The sequence below is a fragment of the Oncorhynchus clarkii genome, chromosome 9, assembly GCF_045791955.1.
Source record: "Oncorhynchus clarkii lewisi isolate Uvic-CL-2024 chromosome 9, UVic_Ocla_1.0, whole genome shotgun sequence".
Classification (NCBI taxonomy): Eukaryota; Metazoa; Chordata; class Actinopteri; order Salmoniformes; family Salmonidae; genus Oncorhynchus; species Oncorhynchus clarkii.
In genome coordinates this window covers 65,405,313-65,429,744 of record NC_092155.1, presented here as the reverse complement: position 1 = coordinate 65,429,744, position 24,432 = coordinate 65,405,313, and the positions used below count along the sequence as shown (strand labels likewise).

Genomic DNA, 24,432 nt, shown 5'->3' with positions numbered 1-24,432 from the left:
TACTGTCTTCATTAGAAAAGGAGTTGGGATTCATTGTCTCCACTGTCTTCATTAGAAAAGGAGTTGGGATTCATTGTCTCCACTGTCTTCATCAGAAAAGCAATTGGGATTCATTGTCTCCACTGTCTACATTAGAAAAGGAGTTGGGATTCAATGTTTCCACTGTCTTCATTAGAAAGGCAGTTGGGATTCATTGTCTCCACTGTCTACATTAGAAAAGGAGTTGGGATTCAATGTTTCCACTGTCTTCATTAGAAAGGCAGTTGGGATTCATTGTCTCCACTGTCTTCATTAGAAAGGGAGTTGGGATTCATTGTGTCCACTGTCTTCATTAGAAAAGGAGTTGGGAATCATTGTCTCCACTGTCTTTATTAGAAAATATTTTGGGATTTATTGTCTCCACTGTCTTCATTAGAAAATGAGTTGAGATTCAATGTCTCCACTGTCTTCATTAGAAAAGGAGTAGGGATTCATTGTCTCCACTGTCTTCATTAGAAAAGGAGTTGGGATTCATTGTCTACACTGTCTTCATTAGAAAAGGAGTAGGGATTCATTGTCTCCACTGTCTTCATTAGAAAAGGAGTTGGGATTCATTGTCTCCACTGCCTTCATTAGAAAGGGAGTTGGGATTCATTGTCTCCACTGTCTTCATTAGAAAAGGAGTTGGGATTCATTGTCTCCACTGATGTCATTAGAAAAGGAGTTGGGATTCATTGTCTCCACTGTCTTCATTAGAAAAGGAGTTGGGATTCATTGTCTCCACTGCCTTCACTAGAAAAGGAGTTGGGATTCATTGTCTCCACTGACTTTATTAGAAAAGGAGTTGGGATTCAATGTCTCCACTGACTTCATTAGAAAATATTTTGGGATTTATTGTCTCCACTGTCTTCATTAGAAAAGGAGTTGGGATTCATTGTCTCCACTGACGTCATTAGAAAAGGAGTTGGGATTCATTGTCTCCACTGTCTTCAATAGAAAAGGAGTTGGGATTCATTGTCTCCACTGCCTTCACTAGAAAAGGAGTTGGGATTCATTGTCTCCACTGTCTTCATCAGAAGAGCAATTGGGATTCATTCTCTCAACTGTCTACATTAGAAAAGGAGTTGGGATTCATTGTTTCCACTGTCTTCATTAGAAAGGGAGTTGGGATTCATTGTCTCCACTGCCTTCATTAGAAAATGAGATGGGATTCATTGTCTCCACTGTCTTCATTAGAAAATAATTTGGGATTTATTGTCTCCACTGTCTTCATTAGAAAAGGAGTTGGGATTCATTGTCTCCACTGTCTTCATCAGAAGAGCAATTGGGATTCATTCTCTCCACTGTCTACATTAGATAAGGAGTTGGATTTCATTGTTTCCACTGTCTTCATTAGAAAGGGAGTTGGTTTTCATTGTCTCCACTGCCTTCACTAGAAAAGGAGTTGGGATTCATTGTCTCCACTGACTTCATTAGAAAGGGAGTTGGGATTCATTGTCTCCAATGTCTTCATTAGAAAGGGAGTTGGAATTCATTGTCTCCACTGTCTTCATTAGAAAAGGAGTTGTGATTCATTGTCTCCACTGTCTTCATTAGAAAATAATTTGGGATTCATTGTCTACACTGTCTTCATTAGAAAAGGAGTTGGGATTCATTGTCTCCACTGCCTTCATCAGAAAGGGAGTTGGGATTTATTGTCTCCACTGTCTTTATTAGAAAAGGAGTTGGGATTCAATGTCTCCACTGACTTCATTAGAAAATGAGATGGGATTCATTGTCTCCAATGTCTTCATTAGAAAGGGAGTTGGAATTCATTGTCTCCACTGTCTTCATTAGAAAAGGAGTTGGGATTCATTGTCTCCACTGTCTTCATTAGAAAATAATTTGGGATTCATTGTCTACACTGTCTTCATTAGAAAAGGAGTTGGGATTCATTGTCTCCACTGCCTTCATTAGAAAAGGAGTTGGGATTCAATGTCTCCACTGACTTCATTAGAAAATGAGATGGGATTCATTGTCTCCACTATCTTTATTAGAAAATAATTTGGGATTTATTGTCTCCACTGGCTTCATTAGAAAGCGAGTTGGGATTCATTGTCTCCACTGACTTCATTAGAAAAGGAGTTGGGATTCATTGTCTCCACTGACGTCATTAGAAAAGGAGTTGTGATTCATTGTATCCACTGTCTTCATTAGAAAATGAGTTGGGATTCATTGTCTCCACTGCCTTCACTAGAAAAAGAGTTGGGATTTATTGTCTCCACTGACTTCATTAGAAAATGAGAAGGGATTCATTGTCTCCACTGTCTTTATTAGAAAATAATTTTGGATTTATTGTCTCCACTGTCTTCGTTAGAAAGGGAGTTGGGATTCATTGTTTCCACTGACTTCATTAGAAAATGAGATGGGATTCATTGTCTCCAATGTCTTCATTAGAAAGGGAGTTGGAATTCATTGTCTCCACTGTCTTCATTAGAAAAGGAGTTGGGATTCATTGTCTCCACTGTCTTCATTAGAAAATAATTTGGGATTCATTGTCTCCACTGTCTTCATTAGAAAAGGAGTTGGGAGTCATTGTCTCCACTGTCTTCATTAGAAAAGGAGTTAGGATTCATTGTCTTCACTGGCTTCATTAGAAAGGGAGTTGGGATTCATTGTCTCCACTGTCTTCATTAGAAAGGAGTTGGGATTCATTGTCTCCACTGACGTCATTAGAAAAGGAGTTGGGATTCATTGTTTCCACTGACTTCATTAGAAAAGGAGATGGGATTCATTGTCTCCACTGTCTTCATTAGGGAGTTGGGAGTCATTGTCTCCACTGTCTTCATTGTTTCCAGACTTCAAAGGAGTTGGTCTTCATTAGAGTCATTGTCTCCACTGTCTTCATTAGAAAAGGAGTTAGGATTCATTGTCTCCACTGGCTTCATTAGAAAGGGAGTTGGGATTCATTGTCTCCACTGTCATCATTAGAAAAGGAGTTGGGATTCATTATAGTCACTGACTTCATTAGAAAAGGAGTTGGGATTAATTTCCAACTCCCATAAAATATGTTGATCATTTTAAGAGATCTATACAAAATAATTCAGACAAAAACTGGACAAATGTAAATCAAATGTAAATCAAATATCCCTTAAGACTTATGATTGCGTTTGTATGATACTACTATATCAACTGAGTCATATCTTCATTATGCATGCATAATTATGAGATCATGAGATCAAATCAAATTACTTTCTATTTTCAGAGTCAATTAGAAAAATATTGATTGGCTACAATCAGGCAAATGTTTGCACAGCAGGCAACCACCAACCTAAACTTCTCAAGTTAGAATCAGATCAGATCTCCCATAATTGAGGGTGGCAGAACAGCAGACCACCCTCTGTAGCTGTCAACAAGATGCGTCAGGGATGCATCCTGCCATCCTTCCTGGGCTGGGTGATGGACAGGGAGAAGGAGCACTGGAAATGTCCATCAGCATCCTTTAGCCAGTGCCATGTGCTGAACAAGACAGCTCAGGTCTGAACAGACACTGCCAAACCCAGGGTGGACACACTGTCGACACAGACTAAAGCAATGCCAAGAGACAAGTGACAGGTTGCTTTGATGCCTTACCTAAGTGCCCACTGCAGTAGGCCCACACGCAAACAGGGAGGCAGAAATAGGCACACGGAGTGGATGCTCTCATGCTCACACACACACACACACACACACACACACACACATTATTTTGAATATACCCTAAAGATACATATAGGCCATCACAAAGGTTTAAACTGCAGAAACTCAGGGAAAGGCAAAACGATGTACTAACAGCAGGCCTACAGTTCACTAACATGTGCAATACATTGACATACAGCTCTAGACTAGGTAAGATGTAGAGCTCTAGACAGCGTGTTCAATGTTCAGTACTTTAACAAACAAATTCTCTTTTTCTTTTTAAGCAATTACCTGCCACAGGGTGAACCTTATAGGATCAAGTGAAATGTTTGAGATAAATCATTAAAGACACTGACAGGGCATTTATCTTCACTCCTGCTTTACTGCCTCAAGTGCACAACATACACACCGACACAGACACATACCGACACACACACACACCAACACGCATGCACACACACACACACACACACTCCCTGAACCCAATGGGTGTTTTTGAACAGCCCTGCTGCTTAGTCCCAGTGTGCCTCAGTGTGTGTTCTTGTAAGAACACAGTTGCATGTGTCAATCCTCCAGTGGATCCATGTTCTTAAAGCACTTCATTTTGAAATCAAGCATGAATAATTAATTAATTTCACAAGGCTTCCTTAACGATATATTACAGGAGAGGAAATAGGTCAAGCGACTCGATGGTAGCCTATGCCAAAACTAATATATTAGGATTGATAAACTGGGTGGTTTGAGTCCTGAATTCTGATTGGCTGAAAGCCATGTTATACAACAGGTATGACACATTTTGTTTTACTGCTCTAACTACGTTGGTAACCAGTTTATAATAGCAATAAGGCACCTCAGGGTTTGTGATATATGGCCAATATACCACCAGGCACCACGTTGCGTCGCGCTTAAGAACAGCCCTTAGCCGTGGTATATTGGCCATATACCACACCTCCTCGGGCCTTATTGCTTAAATATTATCCTAAAGATATCAAGGCCATTGTTTAGTCAACTTAGATAGACACCAATTTTAGAATTAAAAACAACAGAGATATTTAGATCCAAATACAATATTCTTGGACATTGAGCAATGTCATTCTCTAACATGTTAGTCTTGGCAAACTTTGACAAGGATTTCTCACAGTGGAGCGTTTGCTTCAAGGTTAGCAATCAGAGCATAAAACAGTAAAACCATTGTGTTAGTCATTGTCATAAATATGTGCATTTCAAATGACTCCAAATTAATATACAAAGTTCTCATGCAACTAATTGTAATATAGTTTGATATTTTATTGAGGCTCTTTGTTCTTTTGACTAGTTTTTTCCCCAAACTGGTTTCAATATTTGATTTTGAAATGGGCATCTGCTGTTAACAGTATGCATATGTTGTTGTTCTACTTTGTAACCTATGACTCTCAAGATGGATCACTGGCTGTCCGTCTCACATGAAATTTCAGCTTTGAATCAAAAACAGGTTTGGATTCCCTAGGCCTTCCTTCTTTCATCATGGTGTCATGATGCTGGCCTAGGGGTAGGTTTTTGACAGTCATAAATACCTCTCCTGTCACGGTTTTCTGTATGGGAAAGAAAGTCGGACCAAAATGCGGCGTGTAGATTGCGATCCATGTTTAATAAACAAATGTAAAACACGAATCGATACAAACACTACAAAACAAAGACCGTAACGAAAACCGAAACAGCCCTATCTGGTGAAAACACAGAGACAGGAACAATCACCCACAAACACACAGTGAAACCCAGGCTACCTAAATATGGTTCCCAATCAGAGACAATGACTAACACCTGCCTCTGATTGAGAACCATATCAGGCCAGACATAGAAATAGACAAACAAGACATCCAACATAGAATGCCCACCCAGCTCACGTCCTGACCAACACTAAAACAAGGAAAACACACACGAACAATGGTCAGAACGTGACATCTCCCCCATTTTTTCCCTCTTTCTACCATACTGATGTGACTATTGAAAATCCCTTGGTTAACATAGAAATTCTGGGAAAATCAGAAGGTGGGGGGAAATGAACCATATTTTGGTCATCCAACCAGTTGAACATATGCGTTGGTACTTAATGAATATGATGTCAGTTCGGTTGTCATCTGAGACATTCTCATCAATGATAAGATGACATAAACTGTCCAGTGTCCATCAGATCCACATGGAATTGTTGTGCAATTTAAATGTTTGAATATGAAATTATTTGTGAGGGATGAAATGTGATTTTAGCTTCTAAAATGTGAGAATTGGGTTTTCATGAGTGAATTAGGCCTGACTCAGTGGCCCGCCCACGTGAAGAGTCATTGGTTATAAACTATGAAACACACCCTCCAGTCCCTTCCTATATAAAGCCTTGAAGACAATATAACTTCATGTTCCGGGGACATTAAGGCGACGGCCTTGACATTAGAAGGACAGGTGACACCAACAGAGCAAAGCCAATCTCAGCAACCTAACGAAATTAGCATTGAATTCTCACGTGAAGAGGACGATCGACACGTTGAATATGATGAATTTCGACAATACCTTATATGCATGAGCATATAAGCATGGCAACGGGGTATGAACTTTGAACTCTGATTCACTCCAGCCACCAAGTGTGGACTGGGAAAGGACAAACAGAGTATACCGTCTACCACACAACGACGTTACTAAAACGAGTACAGTTTACCACCAGAGACGCTCTTCAAAGGATGGAATAACTCTTGGGCAACTTGGCCTTCCATCTACCAACAACCTATTGAAGCGCAGCTCAGAGTAAATATTCATTGCATTTTTCTTTTCCAAATGGGCTATAATTTAGAATGCATAAGATCCTGTATTTACGATAGAGTAGCTGCCTACGGCCCGATAGAGATATCGCTTCTCCCTTTGTTCTTCAGTCTTCCCGCTCTTTCACTCAAACCCAACCCCCTTTTCTCTGTCTCTAACCAACTGTCATATCTGTTCCGTCCGCTACGGACGTTTTCCTTTATGAAATAATTTGTAATCAATGTATGGTTCATTCTGTGTATATGTCATTCTGTGTGATTAGTTAGGTATTTAGTAAATAAATAATTAAACCCAATTTTGTATTGCTGATTCAACTTGTTAGCCAGGGTTTGTGAAGATAACCAAGAATTTACAACTTTCAGATGAGACTGAAATAAGGTAACGATTAATATTGACTGCTATTGATGTAAAATATTACCAGGTCTTTAAGAGTTTATTCTGAGGATAACTGCTCTATAAATATGATTTCGTGGTGCCCCGACTTTCTAGTTAATTACATTTACATGATTAGCTCAATCAGGTAATATTAATTACAGAGAAAGGATTTTATAGAATAGCATGTCATATCACTTAATCCGGCATAGCCAAAGACACGACAATGGCTAGTATATTTTAATTAGACTGGCTATGCTGCTTGGTTTTGTAGCCAACCTGCGTAACTAAATAGTTAAACCAAAGATGCAAATGAGTACTGGGTTGTTGGGTTGTTGCAACATTGGAAACAGTCACGAGGAGGTGAAACTAACTGATCTTAGTGAATTCCAGAACACTGATTTCCTTAAATAAGAAAATCCTTGTTCAACATGAGGTCGTGGTCAAAAGGTTTTTATTTTGTTTCACATACACTATATATACAAAAGTATGTGGACACCCCTTCAAATTGGTGGATTTGGCTATTTCAGCCATGACCGTTGCTGACAGGTGTATAAAATCGAGCCCATAGCCATGCAATCTCCATAAACAAACATTGGTAGTAGAATGGCCTTACTGAAGAGCTCAGTGACTTTCAAATTGGCACTGTCACAGGATGCTGCCTTTCCAACATTAAACAGTTTTTTTTTACAGAGACATTTGAGAGATTTTTTGACAAAAAAAATGTGACTGATTGATGTTGAAGTGCATGTTTGTGCCTTTCTTGTGTTTAGCGAACATCGATTACATGTTTCATCATTGAATGAGTACATGTGAGCAACATCATTTGCAATTGGAATATGTTATATTGATATCCTCCTCAGACAGACAAAAAAATTCAAACTAAGTATAGACACATCAGTGTCTTTGTTTACGGCCTTCTCAGCATGCAGGCAACACAATGCATCTAATTGCTGCAACACTGAACATTTTGGAAGCTTGAAGCCACAAGTGTCCACAGTTAGGAACATAATCCCACTAAAACTGGTTTGTTACCATATGTTATGGTTGTGGATCATCAGCTATGTGGTGGAAAATCCATAAGCAGCCAAGTAAGAGAGGTGCAGCCGTGTAACACTGAAATGCTTGACAAAAAGATGAGAAATTGTGCTATAGCATAGACTAGTAGCAATATACAATATACTGTATATACACTGATTGTACCAAACATTAGGAACACATGCTCTTTCCATGACATAGATTGACTAGGTGAATCCAGGTAAAAGCTATGATCCCTAATTGATGTCCCTTGTTAAATCCACTTCAATCAGTGTAGATTAAGGGAAGGAGACAGGTTAAATATGGATTTTTAAGCCGTGAAACAATTGAGACATGGATTGTGTATGTGTGCCATTCAGAGAGTGAATGGGCAAGACAATATTTAAGTACCTTTGATTGGGGTATGGTAGTAGGTGCCAGGCGCACCGGTTTGAGTGTGTCAAGAACTGCAACACTGCTGAGTTTTTCACACTCAACAGTTCCTTGTGTGTGTCAAGTTGGCTGGATGTCCTTTGGGTGGTGGAGTCAACATGGGCCAACATCCCTGTCGAACACTTTCGTCACCTTGTAGAGTCCATGACCCGACAAAGGTGTTTGTACACTCAGTGTATAGCAGAGATATCCCATAGACATCAATGCATGATTCACGCATGCACACACGCACACACACACACGCACGCACGCACGCATGCATGCACACGCACACCCACACACACACACACACACAGCCTCCCATAGACATCAATGCATGATTTACACACACGCACGCACACACGAACATAAGAACACACACCCCTGAACTGAGGGGAGCTGGGTGGCGGTGTACACACACACATGCTTCTTTTGAAACACACAGCCGGGACCGGGGTGGGTGTTAAAAGCTGTCAGACAGGTATGGCTGGGGTTGCATCTAAGCCGTGATTGATCACACCGGTTCAGGCCGAGTTCAGGGGAGGTCGCTGGCATTGTGGGTAAGATGACTGATATCCACATCAATGGCATGATGGAATATTATTATGAAGCCATTTGTAATGTAGGGACGGACTGGCCAGGGCAAACCAGTTTCTCCGAAAGGGTTTGTGAGATCATGTTGCACTGTGAGGACCACCGAAGTCATCCATCATATTACCTAAACCTAGTTTCTGATTATGTCATGAGAAGCTTCTCTATGTAATAGGAACACAATTTGTCTAAACTCCTACTTACCTCAATAATCTAGTAAGGACATTTCTGGTGAAGCAGTTGGTCAAGTTCTCCTGCAGCATTGCAATTCTCAAACAGAAATTGTAGAAATGGGCGGGGATTAGACATAATTATCACTGTACAAGATATTTCTAAAATATTAGAGCACAATATTACAGCACAAAACGTGTTTTTGTGAGGGTGAATGTGAAGTTGATGAACATGATGCTACGCAAGACTGATTCACAGATTACAAAGACATAAACAGGTGTTGTATACTTCTTATACAACTCTATAACCTCATATTATAGCATTTACTATGTTTAGAAGTAATTTCAGTTTTGAAATGCCTATTTCTTTCTTGCTTCAAACATCTCAGCACAACATTGTGAAAACAAAAGGTAATTTAAATCGATGACGTATAGTACCTTCTTTAAAAAAAGTTCCTACCGGGCCATATCCTGGTATTTTCTCTGGCTCCTGTCCCTTTAATAAGTTATTGAGCGTAACAAATGTATGGTTTCCACTAGCTTCCATAGCCATAAAACGAAAATTGGCACAAAATAAAGTCGCTTTTTGGTCTTACTTTAAGGTTAGCAGTGTTGTTACGGTTAAGGTTAGGTTTAATATACACATTTTATAAGATAGATTTTAGAAATGGGCGGGGTTTAGACATAATTATGACTTTGTGGCTAGTGACGACCAAATGTCTGACTGCCATCATCAAGTCCAGGCGAGGAGGGAGGAGTTTTTAATGTTCAGTTTGTACTATGTATCGATGTTTGCTGGCATCGCCTCACCCTGCCTGCTCCTTGCGTGATATAGCCTACTGTACCATTACCCAAACGTTTTACGCTCTTCCTTCCATATATGCTATTTATACAGGGTGCTCTCAGAACCTGACTGGCATCTATCTGACGGACGTCGTCCTATGGCTTTGGTGGACCGAAACGGAAAGAAAAGGAGAAGACAATCCGCCCTATATGATCTAGGAACCGTGAAAGAAGAAGAATTGCTTTGACACCTGCATTGCCCAGGCAACGTTTTCTGACTCTGGATTTTATATTAAGAGGAAAGAAGTAGCCTACTCTGAGAGCAAAATAGAGTCGCTCGCTCTGCATGGACTAGTTTATTAGACTGCATACTGATTTCACCTGGACAGAGTGAGCTACGTGAACTACGAGTTAAAAAATGCCAAGGAGGAAACAGCAGGCGCCGAAAAGGGCTGCGGGTAAGAGGACATTCACACGTATATTGTTATTGAACAATATTAGATGTTATTCTTATCAAACTGATATAGCCTCTTTACTGACCCAAAGCGGATATCAAAGTGACGGTAATACGAGATGACAAAGGTGCAATTTATTCAAATATACTCGAGTCTCTTTTTATAATAAGTTAAAGTTTTCTGTTTTTGAATAAGAGAGAGATGCATACGCTATTATGCGCACATATGTGGGGGTAATTTCATTGAATTAGTCTACTTTAGGGTTTGTAATTTAGTCCAAGTCATTCGAAAATAGTTTTACTAGAAAGCAAAAGTTGTGTGTAATACCATAAACGATTAAGACGTGCGTAAACGTACATTTCAGATGTGTGCTTCGGGTAGGCTGTCTGAAACAGTTTAACATACAAAGAACTCTTATTATTTGATATCACGGACAAATGGAGAACAGAGTACTTTTTGGCGTGTGTGTGTGTCTACTGTGTTATGTGTTTAAACAAGATGGAGAACACCTGAGAAAATCATTGACAATCACTAACAGTGTAATGCAAATGTTATGTAAATAGTTATACCTGACTGTCACTCCGTAAACTGAATACATACAGTAGGCCTACATCATCTACAGTGCAAGGTGTAAAATATGAACAAAGCTCTTTTGCCTAAATGTAGGTGTTATGGGTCATCAGGAAAAAATACATGCACATCTTTCAAATAAGGCTAGAGTTTGTGTTGCCCTTAGTTTTTTGTGTGTGTACTTAAGCATATTTCTCAGTGTGGCCTTTCTTCATGTCATGACAAATAGTACTGTAGTGCTAAAGGTCATCAGTGTGCCAATACTTGGTTTGTTATGGTGACCAACTAATTTTAGTGTTTACTAATCGGGTTACTTAAGCCAGATCGATCATTACCAAAACCATCAGGCTGTCCTACTCCTTCTTTCATCCTTTGTTACCTCACTCTGCTAAATAATTGGTGTTAATGCTCAGTAATTCAGGCCATATAAATCACCTGTATGATTAACCTTGTTCTTTGACAGTGTTTCCACCATTGTAATAATGCACTGTAGTGCAGACCAGTGGCTTTATTAAAATAGGGACTGAAAATATTTGAGATGATGGATATGAATTGATTGATAAAAGGTATTGTCAGTGGAGGTGGCAGGATGGGGTGGGTATAATTTGTGCAACGTTCCAACAGGAATCTGTTCCAAAAACTTCAGAAATAACAAGGTTGCCAACAAACAACGCATGGAAAGTTGGATAGCTGCTGAATAAGATACCGGGTAGGGAGTGAGCTATTAGTTTTCACTCACCACTTTTATTCAGAAAAATTTCTCTGGTAGCCTATGGACAACGATTAAGAATAAGCTACGTTGGTGAGTTGATGCCTATTCGGCAGCTAGTTAGCTAGGTGAATTGATCATGCTACTTTGTATGCGTTGTTTGTTGGCAACCTTGCACTTTATGTAGTTTGTGGAACAGATTCCTGTTGGAACGTTCCACAAATTTATACCGACCCTGCAGTTCAGTGGGTTTCGAAGTTATCACTCCTTTTTATGATTGCGGATGTAGGCACCAGATGGTGGTGGTTCTCTGCCAGTAATGGCAGATCAATATAGTCGCTTAAGATCGTGAAACCCTTATCTAATAGACACCCACTCAAGTGTATGGACACACACACACACACACACACACACACACACAGACCGACAGAAAAGCACCTCCAAACACACACACACATCCTTATATACACACACACAGTGCCTTCGGAAAGTATTCAGACCCCTTGACTTTTATCACATTTTGTTACGTTACAGCCTTATTCTAAAATGGATAGTAAAAATAATTTAAAAAGCACTCTACACACAATACCCCATAATGACAAAGCGAAACATTTTTTTTTTAAACTTTTGCTTATTTATTAATAATAAAAATATAATTTATTACATCAATAGTCAGGCCCTTTGTTGTGAGACTTGAAATTGAGCTCAGGTGCGTTCTGTTTGCGTTGCTCATATTTGAGATGTGTTTTGACAACTTGATTGGAGTCCACCTGTGGTTATTTCAATTGATTGGACATGAATTGGAAAGGCACATACCTGTCTATATAAGGTCCCACAGTTGACCGTGCATGTCAGAGCAAAAACATAGCCATGAGGTCAAAGGAATTGTCCGTGGAGCTCCGTGATGGTATTGTCAAAGCACAGATCTTGGGAAGGGTACCAAAAAATATCTGCAGCATTGAAGGTCCCGAAGAAACAGTGGCCTCCCATCATTCTGAAATGGAATACGTTTGGATCCACCAAGACTGTTCCTAGAGTGGCGGCCAAACTGAGCAATCGGGGGAGAAAGCCCTTGGTCAGAGAGGTGACCAAGAACCTGATGGTCACTCTGACGGCGCTCTAGAGTTTCTCTTTGGAGATGGGAGAACCTTCCAGAAGGGCAACCATCTCTGCAGCACTCCACCAATCAGGCCTTTAAGGTAGAGTGGCCAGACTGAAGCCACTCCTCAATAAATGGCACATGACAGTCCGCTTGGAGTTTGCCAAAAGGCACCTAAAGACTCTCAGACTATGAGAAAGAAGATCCTATGGTCTGATGAAACCAAGATTGAACTTTTTGGCATGAATGCCAAACGTAATGTCTGGAGGAAACCTGGCACCATCCGTACGGTGAAGGATGGTGGTGATGGCATCATGCTGTGGGGTTGTATTTCAGCGGCAGGGACTGGAAGACTAGTCAGGATTGAGGGAAAGATGAACGGTGCAAAGTACAGAGAGATCCTTGATGAAAACCTGATCTAGAGTGCTCAGGACCTCAGACTGGGGCTACCTTCCAACACAACCACGGCCCTAAGCACACAGCCAAGACAACGCAGGAGTGGCTTCGGGACAAGTCCTTGAATGTGTTTGAGTGGCCCAGCCAGAGCCCGGACTTGAATCCGATCGAACATCTCTGGAGAGACATGAAAATAGCTGTCCAGCAACACTCCCAATCTACCCTGACAGAGCTTGAGAAGATCTGCAGAGAAGTGTGGCAAGCTTGAACTGTCATACCCAAGACGACTCAAGGCTGTAATCGCTGCCAAACGTGTGTCAACAAAGTACTGAGGAAACTGTCTGAATACTTATGTCAATTAAATATTACATTTTTTTAATTGTATTTTTTATACATTTGCAAAAATTTCAAAAAATCTGTTTTTGCTTTGTCATTATGGTGTATTGTGTGTAAATTGTGTGGGGGGGGGGACACACACAATTTAATACATTTTAGAATAAAGCTTTAACGTAACAAAATGTACAAAATGTCAAGGGGTCTGAATACTTTCCGAATGCATTGTAATGTACATACCTACATACACAAAACACCAGTCTCAATGTCAACAGTGAAGAGGCGAGTCCAGGATGCTGGCCTTCTTGGCAGAGTTGCAAAGAAAAAAACATACCTCAGGCTGACCAATAAAAATGTAAAAATTAAGATGGCCAAAAGAACATAGACACTGGACAGAGGAACTCTGCCTTGAAAGCCAACATCCCGGAGTCGCCTGTTCACGTTGAGACTGGTGTTTTGCGGTTACTATTTAATGAAGCTGCCAGTTGAGGACTTGTGAGGTGTCTGTTTCTCAAACTGGACACACTAATGTATTTGTCCTCTTGCTCAGTTGTGCACCGGGGCTTCCCGCTCCTCTTTTCTATTCTGGTTAGAGACCGTTTGTGCTGTTCTGTGAAGGGAGTAGTATTCAGTGTTGTGCGAGATCTTCAATTTCTTGGCAAGGTCTTTGTTTCTAGTCATTTTGAGCCTGTAATCGAACCCACAAATGATGATGCTCCAGATACTCAACTAGTCTAAAGAAGGCCAGTTGTATTGCTTCTTTAATCAGAACAACAGTTTTCACCTGTGCTAACATAATTGCAAAATGTTTTTCTAATGATCAACTAACCTTTTTAAAATTATAAACTTGGATTAGCTAACACAACGTGTCATTGGAACACAGGAGAGATGGTTGCTGATAATGGGCCTCTGTACGCCTATGTAGATATTCCATAAAAAATCTGCTGTTACCAGGGATAATAGTCATTTACAACATTATCAATGTTAACACTGTATTTCTGATCCATTTTATGTTATTTTAATGGACACATTTTTTTGCTTTTCTTTAGAAAACAAGGACATTTCTAAGTGACCCCAAACTTCTGACCGGTAGTGTGTATACACACATACACACACACACACACACATAGTTGAAGTCGGAAATGTACGTATACCTTAGCCAAATACATTTTAAACTTAGTTTTTCACAATTAACATAGGTCAGTTAGGATCACCACTTTATTTTAAGAATGTGAAATGTCAGAATAATAGTAGAGAGTGATTTATTTCAGCTTATATTTCTTTCATCACATTCCCAGTGGGTCAGAAGTTTACATACACTCAATGAGTATTTGGTAGCATTGCCTTTCAATTTCGGGTAGCCTTCTACAAGCTTCCCACAATACGTTGGATGAATTTTGGCCCATTCCTCCTGACAGAGCTGGTGTAACTGAGTCAGGTTTGTGGACCTCCTTGCTCGCACATGCTTTTTCAGTTCTGCCAACAAATCTTCTATAGGATTGAGGTCAGGGCTTTGTGATGGCCACTCCAATACCTTGACTTTGTTGTCCTTAAGCCATTTTGCCACCACAACTTTGGAAGTATGCTTGGGGTCATTGTCCATTTGGAAGATCCATTTGCAACCAAGCTTTAACTTCCTGACTGATGTCTTGAGATGTTTCTTCAATATATCCACGTAATTTTCCTCACTCGTGATGCCATCTATTTTGTGAAGTGAACCAGTCCCTCCTTTAGCAAAGCACCCCCACAACATGATGCTGCCACCCCCGTGCTTCACGGTTGGGATGGTGTTTTTCGGCTTGCAAGCCTCCCCCTTTTTCCTCCAAGCATAACAATGGTCATTATGGCCAAAAAAATATATTTTTGTTTCATCAGACCAGAGGATATTTCTCCAAAAAGTATGATTCTTGTTCCAACGTGCAGTTACAAACCGTAACTGCACACTGGCTTTTTTTATGGCAGTTTTGGAGCAGTGGCTTCTTCCTTGCTGAGTGGTCGATATAGGACTCGTTTTACTGTGGATATAAATACTTTTGTACCTGTTTCCTCCAGCATCATCACAAGGTCCTTTGCTGCTGTTCTGGGATTGATTTGCACTTTTCCCACCAAAGTATGTTCATCTCTAGGAGACAGAACACGTCTCTTTCCTGAGCGATATGACGGCTACGTGGTCCCATGGTGTTTATACTTGCGTACTGTTGTTTGTACAGATGAATGTGGTAACTTCGGGTGTTTGAAAATTGCTCCCAAGGATGAACCAGACTTGTCGAGGTCTACCATTTTTTTTTCTGAGGTCTTGGCTGATTTTTTTTTTGTTTGTTGATTTTGCCATATTGTCAAGGCATTGCGTTTGAAGGTAGGCCTTGAAATACATCCACAGGTACACCTCCAATTAATGTCAATTAGCCTATCAGAAGCTTCTAAAGCCATGACATCATTTTCTGGATTTTTCCAGGCTGTTTAAAGGCACAGTCAACTTAGTGTATGTAAACTTCCGACTCACTGGAATTTTGATACAGTGAAATAATCTGTCTGTAAACAATTGTTGGGGAAATTACTTGTCATGCACAAAGTAGATGTCCTAACCGAATTCATTAAAAATCCTAAAATGTGATTTCTGGATTTTTTTTCTTCTCATTTGTCTGTCATAGTTGAAGTGTACCTATGATAAATTACAGGCCTCTCTCATCTTTTTTAAGTGGGAGAACTTGCACAATTGGTGGCTGACAATACTTTTTTGGCCCACTATATAAACACTGCTCAAAAAAATAAAGGGAACACTAAAATAACACATCCTAGATCTGAATGAATGAAATATTGTTATTAAATACTTTTTTCTTTACATAGTTGAATGTGCTGACAACAAAATCACACACAAATTATCAATGGAAAACCACACTACAGGCTGATCCAACTTTAATGTAATGTCCTTAAAACAAGTCAAAATGAGGCTCAGTAGTGTGTGTGGCCTCCACGTGCCTGTATGACCTCCCTACAACGCCTGGGCATGCTCCTGATGAGGTGGCGGATGGTCTCCTGAGAGATCTCCTCCCAGACCTGGACTAAAGCATCCGCCAACTCCTGGACAGTCTGTGGTGGATGGAGCGAGACATGATGTCCCAGATGTGCTCAATTGGATTCAGGTCTGGGGAACGGGCGGGCCAGTCCATAGCATCAATGCCTTCCTCTTGCAGGAACTGCTGACACACTCCAGCCACATGAAGTCTAGCATTGTCTTGCATTAGGAGGAACCCAGGGCCAACCGCACCAGTATATGGTCTCACAAGGGGTCTGAGGATCTCATCTCGGTACCTAATGGCAGTCAGGCTACCTCTGGTGAGCACATGGAGGGCTGTGTGGCCCCCCAAAGAAATGCCACCCCACACCATGACTGACCCACCGCCAAACCGGTCATGCTGGAGGATGTTGCAGGCAGCAGAACGTTCTCCACGGCGTCTCCAGACTGTCACGTCTGTCACATGTGCTCAGTGTGAACCTGCTTTCATCTGTGAAGAGCACAGGGCGCCAGTGGCGAATTTGCCAATCTTGGTGTTCTCTGGCAAATGAAAAACGTCCTGCACGGTGTTGGGCTGTAAGCACAACCCCCACCTGTGGACGTCGGGCCCTCATACCACCCTCATGGGGTCTGTTTCTGACCGTTTGAGCAGACACATGCACATTTTTGGCCTGCTGGAGGTCATTTTGCAGTGCTCCTCCTGCTCCGCCTTGCACAAAGGCGGAGGTAGCGGTCCTGCTGCTGGGTTGTTGTCCTCCTACGGCCGCCTCCACGTCTCCTGATGTACTTGCCTGTCTCCTGGTAGGGCCTCCATGCTACGCTGACAGACACAGCAAACCTTCTTGCCACAGCTCACATTGATGTGCCATCCTGGATGAGCTGCACTACCTGAGCCACTCGTGTGGGTTGTAGACTCCGTCTCATGCTACCATTAGAGTGAATGCACCGCCAGCATTCAAAAGTGACCAAAACATCAGCCAGGAAGCATAGGAACTGAGAAGTAGTCTGTGGTCCCCACCTGCATAACCACTCCTTTATTGGGGGTGTCTTGCTAATTGCCTATAATTTCCACCTGTTGTCTATTCCATTTGCACAACAACATGTGAAATTTATTGTCAATCAGTGTTGCTTCCTAAGTGGACAGTTCGATTTCACAGAAGTGTGATTGACCTTGGAGTTACATTGTGTTGTTTAAGTGTTCCCTTTATTTTTTTGAGCAGTGTATATCACACACACACACAGTTGAAGTCAGAAGTGTACATACACCTTAGTCAAATACATTTAAACTGAGTCTTCTTGGGTATGATGCTACAAGCCTGGCACACCTGTATTTGGGGAATTTCTCCCATTCTTCTCTGCAGATCCTTTCAAGCTCTGTCAGGGTGGAATGGGAGCTTTGCTTGACAACTATTTGCATGTTTCTCCAGAGATGTTCAATCGGGTTCAAGTCCGAGCTCTGACTGGGCTACTCAAGGACATTCAGAGACTTTTCCCGAAGCCACTCCTGCATTGTTTTGGCTGTGTGATTAGGGTTGATGTCCTGTTGTAAGGTGAACCTTCGCTCCAATCTGCGGTCCTGAGAGCTCTGGAGCAGGTTTTCATCAAGGATCTCTCTGTACTTTGCTCCGTTAATCTTTGCCTCAATCCTAACTAGGTCTCCCTGTCCCTGCCACTGAAAACATGCTGCCACCACCATGGTTCACCGTAGTGATGGTGCCAGGTTTCCTCCTGACGTGACCCTTGGCATTCAGACCAAAGAGTTCTATCTTGGTTTCATCAGACCAGAGAATCTTGTTTCTCATAGTCGGAGAGTCATTTAGGTGCCTTTTGGCTAACTCCAAGTGGGATGTCATTTGCCTTTTGCAGAGGAGTGGCTTTCATCTGGCAACTGTACCATAAAGGCCTGATTGTTGGAGTGCTGCAGTGATGGTTGTCCTTCTGGAATGTTCTCCCATCTCCACAGAGGAACTCTAGAGCCCTGTCAGAGTGTCGCCTGTCGGGTTCTTGGTCACCTCTCTGACCAAGGCCTTTTTTCCCAGATTGCTCAGTTTGGCCAGGCGGCCAGCTCCAGGAAGAGTCTTGATGGTTCCAAACTTCTTCCATTTAAGAATGATGGAGGCTACTGTGTTCTTGGGGATCTTCACTGCTGCTGAAATGTGTTGGTACCTTTCCCCAGATCTGTGCCTCTACACAATCCTGTCTCGGCGCTCCACGGACGATTCCTTCGCCCTTATGGCTTGGTTTTTGCTCTGACATGCACTGTCAACTGAGGGACCTTATGCAGGTTTGTGCCTTTCCAAATCATGTCCAATCAAACGAATTTACCACAGGTGGAGTCCAATCATTGTAGAAACATCTCAAGGATGGTCAATGGATACAGGATGCACCTGAGCTTCATTTCAAGTCTCATAGTAAAGGGTCAGAAATCTTATGTAAATAAGGTATCTGTTTTTTATTATTTATAAATTGGCCAAAATTTCTAAAAACCTGTTTTCACTTTGTATTGTGTGTATATTGATGAGGAATAGTTTTTATTTAATCCATTATATAATAAGGCTGTAACAACAAAATGTTAAAAACCCAAAGGGTCTAAATGCTTTCCATATGCACTGGGTATTTATTATTATTATTATTATTCACAAAAATCCCTTTTCTTAAAAACAATGTGTCCCCAACCCACTATTATCCTGGGAACTTTTGAAAAGATGCCTAAGATCCCTTTACACGCTCTCAGCTGCCTCGTCTGTAATCTGGTAAATGTGTCAGCCCTTTAGAGAAATAAGCCTTCCTGAAGAGTTTCTTCATTGTTGAGGTAATTGTCTCCTCTTTGACAGGCACATTCATCAGTGGCTTAATGGTCAATCAAAAGTTGGCAGGCAGAGTGTTTCCATTCTTTCCTATCCACTACATTAGGAATACTTAATCAAAATGTCTCCCGGTAATGGTTGTGAAGAGTTCATGACTGACTGATCCGTTGTCTGTGCCCATAGAAAATTAACAGCTCGGCACCGGAGAGATGTTGGCCTGCAGATAAACAAATTGTGTATTAATATTTCATCTTCAAGACCTGGGATGTGCTAGCAGGCAGCTGAATATTCCTGGGCGTTGTTGTCATTTTTCTCACTCGCTTTTTTCCCCCTCTGTATTCTTGAAGGCTCTTTGCAGCTGTAACTCATTTCGCTTGATGACTTTACTGGGGTTACAGAGAGTGACGACAAATTGATTACCTGGCAGAGCAAGAATGGTGTGAAGAGAGACACGGGCTGACAGTCATGTTATAATAATATGTTTAGTGATGTGTGGATGGGAACCGGGAGAGAGGGCTATTGAAATGAGATGCAAGGATTTGTTTTTTTTTTTTTTTTTTTGTGCGGATGTAGTAGGCCTATACCTCAGTGAAAATGTGATTTTGAAGGTGTAATGAAGAGAATGTCCTCAGCTACAGCCCATTAATTTATGGGACATTTTGTTTGAGGCGACAGACATTCATGCGAATTTCAGTTACAGTATTAGATTTGCTCATCATTCATTGAACGTAAGGGTGACTTAGTTACAATTCCTTCCTGGCACCAAGGAATATGGGATGGAGTATAGGAAAGCATTTCAGTGTTTTGTTTCAAATGTTGCAGACACATGCAACCCTATGACTGGACTAAATACTGTAGCTCTAGCTGTGCCTCAAACCGTTAGCCCAATTTTGCTTTTAAACAAGATACATTGGACAACAAACAAAGGCTTTAAGTGTTGCAGTGCCAGTACGTGAGTGACAGTAGCTTGTGGGGATTGGCAAGCTGAAAGTGATTTGTTCTGGAAACATCTTATCATCAAGCAGATGTTGTTTATTCTAGTTCATGTAAAAAGAAAAGGATGTCCAGAGTAGCAGTTTGATTTGAAAGACAAAAGATGAAAGGTAAGGGCACCACCAAATATAGAAGTGATACATTTTCTGTCCTATTTTTCTATAGAAGATTATAACCTTTGCTAATTATTGTGTTTTGTACCAAAAAGTGTTGACTTTGTTAAAGTACTTAGTTTTGCTCTCATATTGAGTTGTCCTCATATTTAGTATAAGAGTAATATTGGGTGTGTTGTGATTTTGGAATGATAAATGCTGTTTAGTAAATGTTTTTTATCCAAAGAGACTTACAGTCATGCGTGCATACATTTTTCGAGTGGGTGGACCCAGCAGGATTCAACCCACAATCTTGGCATTGCAAGCACCATGCTCTACCAGCTAAGCTATAGAGATCTCATTACATTTCACGACAGTGAGGTGAGGTGACAGCAGGTGTGGATAGGTAATAGTCTGAGAGGGAGTCAGTGCGCCCCCCTGCTATCTATGTGATAAGAACAGAGACTCCTATGCCCTCCAGCGGACTGATCTCTCCTGGTGGAAAACAGACTGTTATGATTGGTCTCAAGGCGAGTGTACCTCCTCAGTCACAACGAGACTGCAGCCTACAACTGCAGCTTGCAACTGCTAATTCACCTTGCGTTCCCTCTGAGACCTGTGCTAGTTTCCAGGCAAATTACACAATTTGATATGCCATTGGGCTGGGTAATTCATGTGTCCATGTGATCATCGTAGCAGAAAAAGGCTTTCTTGTTATATTTTTGTTCCTCATTAAGGCAGACAATAACTAGAATATTGGGAGAGTTTAATGTAAGCAGGCTAAATCTCAAGGATCAAGGAAATTATGCCACAGTACTGTGCTTTGTCCAGGTTCCAGATACAATGGTTAAATGACCGAAATGGGGAAAAGACTGAAGAGTAAGGGCTGTTCATCTAAATGTACTTTGAAGATGAAAATGGGGAAGGATTAGTAGAGATAATGTAATAAAACACTGTTCCTGCTGTGTGACGGATGTTTGTATATGACGAAGTACAGTGGAGGATTTCCACTTGCCAAGAGCACTGCATTCTTGTAAGTATGCAATAAGCACATTTACCCTGTACATCACCTTATAAAACACAGTTTACTCCAACACAGGAAAGACGAGGACTACCTGAGAATTGTTGAATGAAATGTATGGTTGTAGACCTACTTTTTGGACATATGGCTCTGAAGGCAGTGCTGGATCAGGTATCTAGCGCCATATGCCTCTCAAATGGATACATCCATATAAATCCATATCTGTTCTATTTGACCCAATTCACAGAAGAATATCCTGTGCTGTATATATGATGTTCTCTCATTTTAGTTGTATACACAACATATTGTGTATGCCACATCATATTGTAAGTTACCTGTGAAAAAATTAAAAAGTAGTTGTGTGTGTAAGATTAGCATAGAGAAATTTCAAATTTGACGACAGCACCTCGAAACTATACAACATTTGAGCAATTTAGTGCTTTTGAGGTTGTTTTGAATCTTTTATTTTTGGGGGGTTTTGATTAATTCATTTTATTTTTTTACACATATTGTGGGTTGAATGCTGTAACAACACAGAATAAAACAATTTAATACCAGTCCCATTGTTAGTGTCTGCCCATTACTGCTAATCGGTTATTACCCATAATTTATTTATTCACATTACTTTAATCAAATATTTCAGTAGTTGTGTATATTACATTTGATTACTTTATTATTTTATTCTCAAGTCATCAACTTATCTCTATAGAGCTGCTGCCTATACTGTCTGACAAACATAATTTTAGTAGTTCTTCAAAGTAAATAAGGCTTACTTTTATGACTGCTGAATACCTACTATCAATCACTTAGATTGGGTATTTTCAGGTAGAGAGACCTCGCAAATGAACTGCTCTCTATCCCTTTCCATCACGCATTCTCTCTTTCCTTTTCTTCCCCACACTAACCTAATGTGGCAGGCGTAAAAGAAACACACAGACCAGACAAGTAGGCGTGCAATGGATTATGGTCATTGTAGTTAGTTTAGCGCAGACAATGTGGTAAATTATGTAGAATTATTGGTCTGTTGGAAGCTACAACTCCCTACAACATCACAAAGTTTGCAGTAGTGATCTGATTTGTCTTTAGAGAAACTGTGCAAAGTGCACATTAAGCTCATTGAAAAAGCAGACACATAATAGAACTGATTGGGTCAATTAGTTGTTTTAAACAAAAAATAATCATTTTGGTTAATTGCTCAGTGCCACTGAATGCAAAAAAATCTAAAACGCAGTGAAAACATTAATCTGAAGTTATCTGCGGTGTACCTGATTTGCTTCTAATCAAATCCTTAATATGCTTAAATTAAGATGTATTATGCAAATTAACTCTCAGCAGTTACTGTCTGCAGGAGCTAGGACAATATTGTGCTAATGGTGTGATCTGTTACAATTTATAAAGGTAAGCTGACTTCATACTGTGGCTCTATGCTTTTCCTAGAGGTCAAAAGGCAGTTAAATTTGCATTTAAATGTTGTTCATATTTTAGCATTCATTCTTAGAAAAAAGGGTTTCAAAAGAATTCTTCAGTTGTCCTCATATGAGTAACTTTTAAAGAACAATTTTTCTTTTCAGGTAGAACCCTCTGTGCAAATGATTCTACATGGAACGCAAAAGAGTTCTACCTGGAACCAAAAAGCTGACCTCCCTGGCCTATGCTCTCCATTCTCTAGACTGGGGTCAAACGGAGGCTTTTACGTTTGAAAGAATTTCACCAATTCAATCACATTTCGTGTCTTGAAAGAACGACTCTTGTACATTAACCTCTTAGTATTCAACTATTCAGGAATATAAAGTGGGCAAAAAATCATGGTATTTTCAATGTCAATTACTGTATACTACTGTATTTGACAATCAATTCATTGATCAATCAATGGACTAAACAGAATCGTATATCGGTTTCTTCTGATTTTGGGCATTTAAAACTATTTTGCTATATAGCAAAATATCAGATAGATATATATATATATATAATGTCAGTTGATGGGCCTCTTAGTAACATATTGCAATAAACATTTATACTGAACAATATTCCTAAAATTCAATACAGCAAATGTAGTATGGTTACTCAAATCAGACTGTTTTCGCTCTTCACTTTCCATTGGTGTGCATTTCAAGCCTTGAGTTATTTGCCTGCATGTGCTGAGCCAGTCTTTTGAAACCAACATCTTAATTGAATCTCATTAAATAGCACTGACAGCTTGGGTGTTTTTGTTGAATATAGAGTAATTCTGCTGTGCTTGCAACTTGATTAAGAGGATTCAAGAGAACATATTATTGTATGCCTTGGTTTACTCTGGTATGTAAAATTAAGTCAATCATTAAAGGGAATAACCTGTTTAATGACTTTTTACCAGGCATGTACTTACTAGGTAACAGTTATGTTCCTTACAGTGCATTCGGAAGTTTACACCACTTCGACCCTTTTCCACATTTTGTATTCGAAGGAATTGTCGGTAGAGCTCTGAGGCAGGATTGTATCATGGTACAGATCTGGGGAAGGGTACCACCAAATGTTAGCAGCATTAAAGGTTCCCAAGACCACAGTGGACTCCCTCATTCTTAAACAGAATAAGTTTGGAACCACCAAGACTCCTCCTAGAGCTGGCCGCCCTGCCAAACTGAGCAATTGGGGGAAAGGGCCTTGGTCAGGGAGGTGACCAAGAACCTGATGGTCACTCTGACAAAGCCACTCAGTAAAAGGCATGTGACAGGCACCTAAAAGGACTCTGACCATGAGAAACAAGATTCTCTGGTCTGATGAAACCAAGATTGACCTCTTTGGCCTGAATGCCAAGCGTCACGTCTGGAGGAGTCTTGGTATCATCCCTACGGTGTTGGCAGCATCATGCTCATGTTTTCAGTGGCAGGGACTGGCAGAAGGATAGAGGGAAAGATGAACAGAGAAAAGTACAGAGATCCTTGATGAAAACCTGCTCCAGAGCACTCAGGACCTCAGACTGGGGCGACAGTTCACCTTCCAACAGGACAATGACCCTAAGAACACAGCCAAGACAATGCAGGAATGGCTTTGGGACAAGTCTCTGAATGTCCTTGAGTGGCCCAGCCAGATCCCGGACTTGAACCCGATCAAACATCTCAGGAGAGACATGTAAATAGCTGTGCAGCGACGCTCCCCATCCAACCTCATAGAGCT

The 24,432-nt window shown here is 40.7% G+C and overlaps 1 protein-coding gene across 1 annotated transcript in view; it reads left to right on the top strand.

Annotated features, from left to right (window-relative positions):
• Window positions 1–9,813: 9,813 nt before the first annotated feature.
• LOC139416757 (teashirt homolog 2-like) overlaps window positions 9,814–24,432 on the top strand; it is a 76,600-nt gene continuing 61,981 nt past the window's right edge. Inside the window, exon 1 of the mRNA XM_071165800.1 lies at window positions 9,814–10,246. Within this exon, the coding sequence (XP_071021901.1) occupies window positions 10,207–10,246 (40 nt within the window). The 5' untranslated portion in view covers window positions 9,814–10,206. The remainder of the gene's footprint in view (window positions 10,247–24,432) is intronic.